The sequence below is a fragment of the Schistocerca gregaria genome, chromosome 2, assembly GCF_023897955.1.
Source record: "Schistocerca gregaria isolate iqSchGreg1 chromosome 2, iqSchGreg1.2, whole genome shotgun sequence".
In the NCBI taxonomy this organism is placed as follows: domain Eukaryota; kingdom Metazoa; phylum Arthropoda; class Insecta; order Orthoptera; family Acrididae; genus Schistocerca; species Schistocerca gregaria.
This window is the reverse complement of record NC_064921.1, coordinates 391431610-391445165: the sequence shown is the minus strand read 5'-3', so window position 1 is coordinate 391445165 and position 13556 is coordinate 391431610. Positions and strand designations below refer to the sequence as shown.

Here is a 13556-nt window from a genome sequence, read left to right as displayed (position 1 = left end):
ATATAAAGTTGATCGTCGGTAAAGCAGATGCCTGACAGATTCATTGGAAGAATCCTAAGGAAATGCAATCCGAAAACAAAGGAAGTAGGTTACAGTACGCTTGTTCGCGCACTGCTTGAATACTGCTCAGCTGTGTACCAGATAGGGTTGATAGAAGAGATAGAGAAGATCCAACGGAGAGCAGCGCGCTTCGTTACATGATCATTTAGTAATCGCGAGAGCGTTACGGAGATGATAGATAAACTCCAGTGGAAGATACTGCAGGAGAGACGCTCAGTAGCACGTTACGGGCTTTGTTGAAGTTTCGAGAACATACCTTCACCGAGGAGTCAAGCAGTATATTGCTCCATCCTACGTATATCTCGCGAAGAGACCACGAGGATAAAATGAGAGAGATTAGAGCCACACAGAGGCATACTAACATCTTTCTTTCCACAAACAGTACGAGACTAGAATAGAAGGAAGAACCGATAGAGGTACTCAGGGTACCCTCCGCCACACCCCGTCAGGTGGCTTGGGGAGTACGGATGTAGATGTAGATTGGTCAGGCCCGATTGGCCTGTAGGAGGCCAGAACGCGCGACGTTGACCTTTTCACCTTGACACAGTCATGCATATCCTTTGAAAGTTGACGGAAGTGAGAGTACGGCTGCTCACCCCAGCAGGAAGCCCCAGATCCAGGGCATGCCGAGCAGGAAGTGCGCCATGACGGTGATGACGGCGCACTCCGCCAGCCACGGCACCAGCCCCAGCTTGAGCACGTGCACCGCCAGCCGCCGCAGGGCGCCCGGGTCCAGGTCGAGGCCGGCTCGGATCAGGATGATCACCAGCGCGATGCGTCTGCAGGCACGACGTTTCCGTTACCAGTGGCTTGTCAGGTGAGAAATCACAAGTCAGGTAACGAGTGAGGTTGTCTGCAGAATCGGTGAGCAAGCGAATATGTATAAAACTGTAATTAGAGACGGGCTAGCATTATTGGACCTGTATTGACACGTGAGGGAATAACTTGCATGGTACTGGAGAGAGTTGTAGAGGTCAAAATCGTAGAGGCTGACATGTTTGTAAGACACAGATCTAAACATAGTCAAGGACGATTTTCCAAATTGTTGATTCTCATTACACCACTGCCCATTAAAATTGCTACACCACGTGCTACAGACGCGAAATTTAACCGACAGGAGGAAGGTGCTGTTATATGCAAATGATTAGCTTTTCAGAGCATTCACACAAGGTTGGCGCCAGTGGCGACACCTACAGCGTGCTGAAATGAAGAAAGTTTCCAACCGATTTCTCACACACAAACAGCAGTTGACCGGCGTTGCCTGGTGAAACGTTGTTGTGATGCCTCGTGTAAGGAGGAGAAATGCGTACCATCACGTTTCCGACTTTGATAAAGGTCGGATTGTAGCCTATCGCGATTGCGGTTTATCGTATCGCGACGTTGCTGCTCGCGTTGGTCGAGATCCAATGACTGTTAGCAGAATATGGAATCGGTTGAGGAGGGTAAAACGGAATGCCTTTGTGGAACCCAACGGCCTCTTATCACTAGCAGTCGAGATGACAGGCATCTTTCCACATGGCTGTAACGGATCGTCCAGTCACGTCTCGATCCCTGAGTCAACAGATGGGGACGTTTGGAAGACAACAACCATCTGCACGAACAGTTCGACGACGTTTGCAGCAGCATGGACTATCAGCTCGGAGACCATGGCGCGGTTACCCTTGACGCTGCAGCCAGACAGGAGCGCCTATGATGGTGTACTCATTGACGAACCTGGGTGCACGAATGCAAAAACGTCATTTTTCGGTTTAATCCAGGTTCTATTTACAGCATCATGATGGTCGCATCCGTGTTTGGCAACATCGCGGTGAACACACATTGGAAGCGTGTATTCATCATCAGCATACTGGCGTATCACCTGGGATGATGGTATGGGGTGCAATTGGTTACACGTCTCGGTCACCTCTTATTCGCATTGACGGCACTTTGAATAGTGGAAGTTACATTTGAGATGTGTTACGACCCGTCGCTTTACTCTTCATTCGATCCCTGCGAAACCCCACGACCGCATGTTGCAGGTCCTGTACGGGCATTTCTGGATACAGAACATGTTAGACTGCTGATGTGGCCAGCACATTCTCCAGATCTACCACCAATTGAAAATGTCTGATCAATGGTGTTCGAGCAACTGGCTCGTCACAATACACCAGTCACTACTCTTGATGAACTGTGGTATCGTGTTGAAGCTGTATGGGCAGCTGTACCTGTACACGCCATCCAAGCTCTGTTTGACTCAATGCCCAGGCGTATCAAAGCCGTTATTACGGGCAGAGGTGGTTGTTCTGGGTAATGATTTACTAGGATCTATACACCCCAATTGCGTGAAAATGTAACCACATGTCAGTTATAGTATAATATATTTGTCCAATGAATACCCGTTTATCATCTGCATTTCTTCTTGGTGTAGCAATTTTAATGGCCAATATGATCGTCAACGTTTGGTCCTCGAGTCAAAATTTCGGTCAGGAGAATAAGTTGCAGAGTGGAGAGCTGCGTTACCTGAGCACGGAGCAGACTTCTACGTAGGGCCCGGTGATGTCGATGACACCGAGGTTCTGGAAGGCGATTCCAACGAGCAGCATGCCGACCAGCGAGGGCAGCATCAGCAGCGTGGCCACCCAGCCGCCGACGTGCGCCGTCAGCGTCAGGAGCGCCAGCTTGAACAGCTGACCACCTGCCGACGCCCAGCAAGCGGTCAACGGACAAAACATCTCTCTATGCAGGAGGAGTCAGTTGCAATTCAAGTGTTTCTGGCTTTCTGTATCAATTTTGCCTCCTTGTGTTGTTAATTTGATATCACATTGCCATTGAGGACAGGAACACAAGATAAGGCTTAACGCAGGCAGGAAATGAAGTTTGTATCCTCATGTTGAATGAAGAGAAAAGGATAAAGGTTAGAGTCTAATCTAGTCGACCAAGAAGGTTGTATAGACGGACGTCTACTACGACCGTTCGAAAGGAGTCATCCTGACATATGCCTTGCCAACTTTGAGATATCAAAGAAAACCATCAAGATTGTGTTCTTTACCTTACTGAACTTATCGGGAGATTGCTTGTGGGCACCAGTGAGCTGCTCGTGAACCATGGTTGACGAAATGTTAAATATACGTGACGTTGAAGTTTTACGAGGTATCACTCGTATTTACGTCATGGAAGGTATTCATTCCAGTGATACGCTGGCTGGTATAGGAATTTTGTAACTACACTGCTAGTCCTTAAAGTTGCAACAGCATGAAGTCGGCGTACAAGAAACATCAAATGGCATGAATTGTATTTAATGGTAGCATACGCAAATGATCAGCATTTCAGCTCAACCACAGAAACTAGATAGGTTTAACACAATCTACATTGAGCACTCGCCTATCATGAAAGATCACCATTGGTTTTTTCACTCAGAAATCACATTTGAATGTGCGGTGTTTCTGTGAAGCTCGTCTAATGCCTCGTGTAAAAAGGAGAAATAGATACCAGCTCATGTAAGAATTTAACAGTGCCAAAATCGAGGGCTATCGAGGCTGCTGATTATCATTCCGCGATTTTCAGCTATCCAGCCAATATGGGTTCACGTCGTGCAGGATGTCAACAGGCCAACTTAACTAGCATCCGAGAGGACAAACATTGTTCTCCCGTGCACTGTGTATAGTCACGACACGTGGCGTGAGTTAGGAAACCGGCTTATTTGCAGCAAGCCAAGTATCCACACGGATAATGTGACGAGGTCTGGAGCACCATAAGCTGTAAGTGGTGTGACCATTGTTGCGGCTCCCCTTGACGCGTCAATAGAGGAGCCCCGAAAGTGGTCGGCCCTACGACAGTGGACACAGAAATGGCACCACGTCGCCTTTTGAGGCGAGTCGTGGTTCTGTGTGCAGTTCACGACGCACATATCCTCGTGTCGAGGATCTGAGAAGAAATAATATTGATAGACTGCATTCTTCTCTTCATACAGGCCTAGAACCTGTCATCCTACGGAATGCCGTTGGGCACACAAAGATAATCACCTCTAGTCACACAGCCTATAATTTTGGCAGAAGACTATGCATTTTTGATGTATTAAGGCCAGTGGTTGGGTCTCATCTTAGAGGTCTCCGTAATGTTATTTTTCAAGAAGACACTGCAATACTGTACGTTGCCCATAGTGTCCTATCTACATTGATACAAAGGGTGTTCCAATATTGCTATTTCCAGGATGTTCTTCAGATCTCACATCCACTGAAAACATCTGTCCATCCGTTACAGAGAGGCGGACTCGCCACCGCTTACCAGCTAGTACAGTTGACCAATTTTGGCTCTGAGTTGAAGCTGCATGGAATGGATACCCCGTATCTGTTATCGAAGCTCACTTCGATTCTGTGTCAAGTCCGGTTAGAGCTGAAGTTGGTGTCAAATTGGTGCTATCTGTACTAAATTTCGCACACTGTACACCTACAGATCACCTAAAGAGTTAATCATGTGTTGTTCATACTATGCTATATACGTAGAACAAGCGACATGTCGTGATTTGCTAACCTTCCTTCGGGCGTAACCGCAATGACCAGCAGTGTGTTTTATTAGTTGTGTTGCTAATCATTTAGTGTGAGCGACAGACAGTTTTGTCGAAATTGTCTGTGGATCTAAAGGGTGTTGAACGTGAACTGTTGCATCATCGAGTTTGTCGCAAAACTTGACAAGATCCGCAACGGAAAACAGCACACATTCTTAAACTGCGACGTAGTTGCGAATAAAACAGTGATCCAGAAAATTTAGAATATTACTTTATTTTCGTCTATGGTCAGAAGACTACCGGTTTCGGTTAGCGATAACCGTCTCCAGATCTGCAGAAAAATGGGAAAATCAAATACATTAACGGTTAGTCTACACCTTAAAATGATAAGTATTGCATTCTTCATACACGTGGAAAACACGTATTTAAAATGTGACGAGACATACCCGTTTTAAAACATCTAATATAATGAAGTCATAGTCGCGTTGTAAAAAACCACACAAAACCATCTCAGCATCATCGCACGCGTTTAAAATATACTGTAAACTAGGCCACAGGGCCGGCAGTTATCCTCTTCAAAGCGCTACACTTCATAAACTGAGGTACAGCAGACAAAATATGTGTGTACTAAGCTCGTCAGATGTCACTGCAGTGGGCCTACAAATATTGGACAGTTAAACAATTGTACAAAAGCTATGAAACGAAAAGCACAATAAGAATAACTATTGTCCGCTTTACAAAATGTAAAAGTTACTGCAGTAATAAATGAAATATTAAAAGACGAATAAATTTTAAAATAAATAAAAAGGAAACAGTTGAGTGACAATATGAGATGCTGGAACGCACTTTGCCGATTGTTAGGTAAAAAGTAATAAGATACGCAGGAACAGGCTTAAGGAGCTAAGAAAATAACATAAGTATAATACAACTAGATAAAAAAAGCCAAAGGATGTAGTAGCGACCGGATTGCAGCATAGCATTGTTGCATCTAGCTGGCTTTCTTCTCCAGTTATTTTGTCATTGTTATTTGGCTAGCTCCTTGGTCATGTGGCTACTTTTTATCTAAGATCACAAATGTGTGACAGAATCACGTAACGTCACTTAATATTTTGTTTTTAATAACTTTACAACTTAACTTCATTCGCGTTTTTCATATATTTCAATTTATAATGATAGTAAATTATACACCTTTCAAGCCCAAGAGTTTTTACCTACTACACTTTCATTTTATTGCGCTCTGTGTAATCGATGAATGTGTGTAGGTCAGTAATAGTGACATCTAACGAGCTTACGACACACTCATTTTGTGTCTCTGTGCCTCAGTTAGTTATGAAAAACAGCGCTGTTAACAATATGACTGCCGGCGCTGTGGCCTAGTTTACACCACATTTCAAACACGAGGTTCGATGTTAAGTTGATTTTGTGTGTATTTATCGATATTAGGAAATGTTTAAAACCGGGTATGCATCATACACGGAAAAGCCAAAGAAACTGGTACATCTGCCTAATATTGTGTAGAGCCACCGCGAGCATGCAGAAGTGGCGGAACACGGCATGGTATAGACTTGATTAACGTCCGAAGTAGTACTGGAGGTAATTGACACCATGAATCCTGCAGGACTGTCCACAAATCAGTAAGAGTAAGAGGGGTGGAGATCTCTTCTAAACAGCACGTTGCAGGGCATCCCAGTTATGACCAATAATGTTCATGTCTGGGGAGTTTGGTGACCAGCGAAAATGTTCAAACTCAGATTAGTTTTCCTGTAGCCACTAACATCTCTGGACATGTTGGGTGTCGCATTGCTTGCTGGACAAGTCGGAATGCACAATGGACATGAATGTAAGCAGGTGATCAGACAAGGTGCTTGCGTACGTGTCACCTGTCAGAGTCGTATCTAGACGTATCAGTAGTCACATATCATTCCAAATGCACACGCCCCGCACCATTACAGAGCCTCCACCAGCTTGAACAGTCCCCTGCTGGCATGGACAGTCCACGGATTCATAAGGGAGTCTCCATACCTGTATGTGTCCATCCGTTCGACACACATTGAAACGAGTCACGTCCGACCAGGCAACATGTTTCTAGTCATCAACAGTCCAATGTCGACGTTGACGGGCCCGGGCGAGGTGTAAAGCTTTGTGTCGTGCAGTCATCGAGACTACACGAGTGAGCCTGCGGCTCCGAAAGCCCATGTCGAGGGCGTTTCGTTGAATGGTTCGCACGCTGACAGTTATTGATGGCCCAGCATTGAAATCTGCAGAAATTTACGAAAGTGTTGCGCTCCTGTCATGTCGAACGATTCTCTTCAATCGCCGTCGGTCCCGTTCTGCAAGATCTTTTAGTGGTGGCAGCGATGCCGGAGATTTGACGTTTAACCAGATTCCTGATATGTACGGTACACTCGTGAAATGGTCGTACGGGATACTCCCCACTTCATCGCTACCTCGGATATACTGTGTCTCATCGCTGGTGCGCCGACTATTACATCGCGTTAAAACTCAAATCTTGATACTCTGCCATTGTAGTAGCAATAACCGTTTTAACAACTGTGTCAGACGCTTGTCTTATACAGGATGTTACAAAAAGGTACGGCCAAACTTTCAGGAAACATTCCTCACACACAAAGAAAGAAAATATGTTATGTGGACATGTGTCCGGAAACGCTTACTTTCCATGTTAGAGCTCATTTTATTACGTCTCTTCAAATCACTATCATGGGATGGAAACACACAGCAACAGAACGTACCAGCGTGACTTCAAACACTTTGTTACAGGAAATGTTCAAAATGTCCTTCGTTAGCGAGGATACATGCATCCACCCTCCGTCGCATGGAATCGCTGATGCAGCCCTGGAGAATGCAGCCGTCCACAATACGAGCACGAAGAGTCTCTACATGTGGTACCGGGGCTGCGTAGACAAGAGAATTCAAATGCCCGCATAAATAAAAGTCAAGAGGCGTGAGGTCAGGAGAGCGTGGAGGCCATGGAATTGGTCAGCCTCTACCAATCCATCGGTCACCGAATCTGTTGTTGAGAAGCGTACGAGCACTTCGACTGAAATGTGCAGGAGCTCCATCGTGCATGAACCACATGTGTCGTACTTGTAAAGGCACATGTTCTAGCAGCACAGGTAGAGCATCCCGTATGAAATCATGATAACGTGCTCCATTGAGCGTAGGTGGAAGAACATGGGGCCCAATCAAGACATCACCAACAATGCCTGCCCAAACGTTCACAGAAAATCTGTGTTTATGACGTGATTGCACGATTGCGTGCGGATTCTCGTCAGTCCACAAATGTTGATTGTAAAAATTTACAATTTGATCACGTTGGAATGAAGTCTCATCCGTAAAGAGAACATTTGCACTGAAATGAGGATTGACATTGTTGAATGAATCATTCGCAAAAGTGTATCTGTGGAGGCCAATCAGCTGCTGATAGTGCCTGCACACGCGGTACATGGCACGGAAACAACTGGTTCTCCCGTAGCACTCTCCATACAATGATGTGGTCAACGTTACCTTGCACAGCAGCAACTTCTCTGACGCTGAATTTAGGATTATCGTCAACTGCACGAAGAATTGCCTCGTCCATTGCAGGTGTCCTCGTCGTTCTAGGTCCTCCCCAGTCGCCAGTAATAGGCTGGAATGTTCCGTGCTCCCTAAGACGCCGATCAATTGCTTCGAACGTCTTCCTGTCTGCACACCTTCGTTCTGGAAATCTGTCTCGATACAAACTTACCGCGCCACGGCTATTGCCCCGTGCTAATGCATACATCAAATGGGCATCTGCCAACTCCGCATTTGTAAACATTGCACTGACTGCAAAACCACGTTCGTGATGAACACTAACCTGTTGATGCTACGTACTAATGTGCTTGATGCTAGTACTGCAGAGCAATGAGTCGCATGTCAACACAAGCACCGAAATCAACATTACCTTCCTTCAATTGGGTCAACTGGCGGTGACTCGAGGAAGTACAGTACATACTGAATAAACTAAAATGAGCTCTAACATGGAAATTAAGCGTTTCCGGACATGTCCACATAACATCTTTTCTTTATTTGGATGTGAGGAATGTTTCCTGAAAGTTTGGCTGTACCTTTTTGTAACAGCCTATATAGGCGTTGCCCACCGCAGCACAGTGTTCTGCTTCTTTACATACATCTGTATTTGAATACGCATGCCTATCCCAGTTTCTTTGGCACTTCAGTGTATTTTAAACGTTTTCCAAATGTATGAGGATAGTAATACTTCTCATTATGGCATATTTTGTTTTGATATGAACATTGTCCATTAGTTGTACTTTGTTTTCCCATTTTTCTGCAGCTCTGAAGACGGTCGCCAGTGACCGAAATCGGTAGTCTAAAGAGAAAAAATTTTGTGATCCCAAAAAGAAAAGATTTATTGTGGACGTTGTTTAGGCCACGTCGGAGGGCCCACAGGGCATGCAGAGTATGATAAGTAGTCGCTGCAGGGGACTTACCGGGGCCGGCGTCGTGTCCGACGACAGCGAAGGTGACGACCCAGCAGAGCAGCAGGATGATGACGAGGGCGACGACGCGCGCGAAGCGGCGGTAGGACGGGCAGATGGGCGGCGGGCACAGCCGCGGCCAGAACGCGGGCTGCCACGACGGCGTCGTCTCCTTCTGGTGGCACCGCTTGAACAGCAGGAACCACCACGACCTGTCGGCAAAGGCATCACCGTACCCACAGTTGACCGCTGGGACTACTGCTACAAAAATCGACATTAGACAGAGACAACTTCGACTATGGACGTATGATCGTTCCACGAAATGTCCGCTTGAAGAGGGTGTAAGTATGTGTGGTGAGCATACTGTAAGGCCTTCGGTACACACACCGATTATTTGACTTGTCGCTCTAACGAACTAGGCGAGTGTCAGCAATATGTCTCGTGGTCTTATTGTGGCGTGTTTACCTTCTGCCGTTAGGTCAGACGATAGAAATGCCACTTGTACGCTAGAGTAGCAGATTGAAGGTAACCAACTTTAAACAGAACTTGATTAATTTTCACACACATTTATTAAAATAATAATAACCATAAAAATTATTTAACTTGGGTCTGGATGCTATTTACAATTGACAATCTGAAGTTCCTTTGGTCTTGGTACGTTAATCTTATTCTCACATATCTCTGATACTTGACAAAGTGTCTATTCATTTATCTTCATGCCTATGTACAGGAATATGGTAATCTGATTAGGCGCAGACTGACTAATCGGAGGTCTGTACACTCGTTATAATACCTCGAGCGTTCAGGTATCACTGCGCGAGTGTGATCCGTGAGGAGAAATGTTCTACGTTAGCAGCAATCTCATTGGCTGCGTTACGTATTAATACGCGGATCGGCGGAAGCAGAATTTGGTCCGTCTCTAAGACAGCGCCATCTCGTAGTGCGGAGACGGACGTTCTGCGCCTGCGCTGTTGTGCTTAGCGGGGCGCGCTCTAGTGGGAAAGTAGTGTACGCGCTGACTACGCGGAACTATGTACACAACAGTACGCTGTTTAGGTTTTTATGTTGGTAACGCCACGTAGTGCTCTGTATGAAAATCACTGACTGCGCTGTATACAGTGTGGCTGGTTGGACTCATTGCTGGAATATTTGCTGGGGTACTGCTGGGCAGCTGGATGTGAACAGCGCGTAGCGTTGGACAGTTTGAGGTGAGCCGCCAGCAGTGGTAGCAGTGGTGGATGTGGGGAGAGATATGCCAGAGGTTTGAGCGGACGATCTAGACGTGTGTTTGTCAGAAAAAGGAAATTTGTTTAATTTGATGTCACAAAGATATATATTGGACTTTTGAATGCTATTAATGTAAATACATTGTTTGTTCTCTATCAGAATCTTTCATTTGCTAACTATGCCTATCAGTAGATAGTGCCTTCAGTAGTTAGAATCTTATTTAGCTGGCAGTATTGACGTTCGCTGTATTGCAGTAATTTGAGTAACGAAGATTTTTGTGAAGTAAGTTTCATATGGCGACCCTCCCTTACAAAAATTATAAATGTCTGTTTAAGCTGACACACAATATTTTTAGCGCAACACAATCTGACTTAATAATCTCTACAAAAGAATGGCCCTGACTAACAATAACCTATACCTTTCATGAATCACTTACCTCACAAAAATCTTCGTTACTCAAACTACTGCAATACAGCGGGCGCCAATACTGCCAGCTAAATAAAAGATTCTAATTACTGAAGGCACTAACTACTGATAGGCATAGTCAGCAAATGAAAGATTTTGATAAAGAACAAACATTCAGTCTTACAAATTTACTGTCTCTGATGGACACAAGTCCAGATCATCCGCTTTAAAAACTCCATCTCCTCCCCACATCCACCACTGCTGGCGGCTCATCTCCAACTGCGCAACGCTACGCGCCGCTAACAGCCAACTGCCCAACACTACAATAGCCAACAACAATGCAAACCAGCCGCAGACTGCACACAGCACAGTCAGTGATTTTCATACAGATCGCTACGTGGCGTTACCAATAAAAAACCTATACAGCCTACTTACAAAGTGACTGATTAAAGGTATAGCTTATTGATAGTCAGGGCCATTCTTTTGTAGAGATTATTGAATGTCATCCCGCGCAGATTGCGTTGCGCTAAAAAATATTGTGTCAGTTTAGTGATGATCAGAGTAAGTAAAGAGAAAACTGTCCGAGTACGTTCAGTTTTACTCAGCTGCCTCTGTATCAAATAACGTAGTTTACCAGCGCAGTCATTCATAATTTTTCTAAGGGAACGTTTCAAGGGGCAAGCAGCGACAGAGGAGGTAAGAGGGAACAGCCGATTTTGTATGTGCAATACCTTATTCTCACCAGCATTCTCTTCCTGCTGCTGTCATTACAGCAATTAAACCTATTTTCAGAGGTTTTGCTGATCCTGACCTAAGGAAATGTTTTAGCGTTGTACCAATTTTCCAGTACCCATATCATAGAAGGCAGCCACCAACACTTTCCACCAAGTCTCTACGCCGGTCTCTAGCTTCTTGTCTGGGCCAAAATGCTGTCACAGCCAGTGGTTTGTGTGAGCAAAGAAATGACAATCAGAGGGAGCAAAGTCCGTGCTGTATGGTTGCTGATCGAATACTTTCCATCGAAAATGCTGCAGGAACGTTTCTGTTGTATCTGCAATGTGCGGCCGAGAATTGTCTTTGAAAAGGACAATTTCTGATTAAAACATTTCTCTATGATTGTTTTGAATTTACCTTCATAGACGACTTCTCTGATCACCTGGTCCATTTAATAAATAAGATCATCGTTTGACAAATCTTTCCCTGATTGCCTACATCATGAACATCTGAACGTCCTGCTTCAAAGTTCCTGCGCCACTGCCGAACTTTGTTGCCACGCATGACTTATGTCGGCTGCATGAAACCAGGCGGAAGCACTCAGCGTGAAGAAATCGAATTACAGCGTGCACTTCGCACTTGACAGTGGACTATTGTTCTAGGCACCTTTACGTGCTCAATGTGCACTCAAAACTGAAAATTACGACGTGACGCGATTGACGAAAGTACACATGGCACAGATGTGACGCACAAAGCTTCATTGGATTAGCCGGCCGTAGTGATTGAGCGGTTGTAGGCGCTTCACTCTGGAAGCGCGCGACCGCTACGGTCGCAGGTTCGAATCCTGCTTTGAGCATGGGTGTGTGTGCTTTCCTTAGGTTAGTTAGGTTTAAATAGTTTTACGTTCTAGGGGACTGATGACCTCAGATGTTAAGTCCCATAGTGCTCAGAGCCATTTGAACCATTTCATTGAATTATCACTGTGGATTTAATTTCGCGACAGATTGGACCTTGGGAAAAAATGGTGGTGGAGGGTACTTAGAGTCCTACCGTTCTGCCCCTTTTCCAAACAATTCGCGAATGCTGAACGGAAAGAACGACAGTCTGTATGAGCAACAGTTTGACTTCTTTTCCAGCCGTGATCATTTCGGGAGATTTATGCAGAAGTAAGTAATATGTTGCCCAGTTTCTCGAAACGTACACGCTCTAAATTTTAACTATTAACTGTCTTTTTGACTAGCGTCTGACATTGCCGCACTTATTAATCCAACCCGTTACGAAAATCACCGCTATTATTAGTATATTCTGTATCTCCTCTATTACTACTACTTGGTAAGGATCCTAGATTAACGACAGATACTCAAGAATCGATCAACCAGGGTTTTGTAAGGTACTTCTTTCATCACTGAATTACATTTGCTTACAAGTCTCCGTCTAACATCTGCTTTTTTTTCTCTGCAATCTGTTTGTGTTGTTCCACTTTACGCGTGCTTGTAGGTATTCGAAAAATTTACTCCAAGAATAGTGAGTGTTTCCGTTTATTTATGCGCTGCTTAGCGTTGTTTACATTGAGGATCAACTGCCAGTGGCCACATCAAACGGCGGACACTAATACAGAAATTAAGGAAAGGTCGACGAAGGGTTCCAGCAGCGAGCTAACACCCAACACGAAGCCCGCAGCTTGTTCTGCAGACAGAAGAGCGCTTACGTGTATTTGAGCATAGGAGTCCTCTACACTTCAACGACAAACGCGTGCCGGAGTTTTCATCTTCTTTTTAACTTTTTCAGTCAACTCAAGGTAACATTTAAATATTACATTCCTGCGTTTGGCTACGTGGTATCGGCTCTGGTTTCACACCAGAAACTGACAAGAAAATCGAAGAAACAACTCCAGAACAAATTTGTGCGATGCTGAAACAGACAGACTGAATTTACTAAACTGTGTTTAGTACTAAGCTTAAATGTTATCGTTAGCTTAAAAATATCTTATGAAATATTCACATCTGAAGCTGAATATTATATTTCTTTTCTTTTACACCATTATTCTGTCAGACAGTCTTCATCTTCTCCCAAAATGTTGTAATAAGAATGTAGTAGCATTCTACTTAGCATTGATTCGCTCCTACAATATGGCTTACTAGTGTGTTGCGGGAAGTGGCCAAGTGGTCTGCTGTCAGTTGCAGAGTTCT

At 44.8% G+C, this 13556-nt stretch overlaps 1 protein-coding gene across 5 annotated transcripts in view; it reads right to left on the bottom strand.

The window, feature by feature from the left end:
- LOC126321537 (sodium/hydrogen exchanger 9B2-like) overlaps nt 1-13556 on the bottom strand; it is a 438606-nt gene that overhangs the window by 51139 nt on the left and 373911 nt on the right. For all 5 annotated transcript variants that reach the window (XM_049994193.1, XM_049994196.1, XM_049994192.1 and 2 more), the window contains 3 exons: nt 9034-9233; nt 2560-2734; nt 657-839 (listed from right to left, as the gene is read on the bottom strand). In XM_049994193.1, the coding sequence (XP_049850150.1) occupies nt 657-839; nt 2560-2734; nt 9034-9233 (558 nt within the window). The remainder of the gene's footprint in view (nt 1-656; nt 840-2559; nt 2735-9033; nt 9234-13556) is intronic.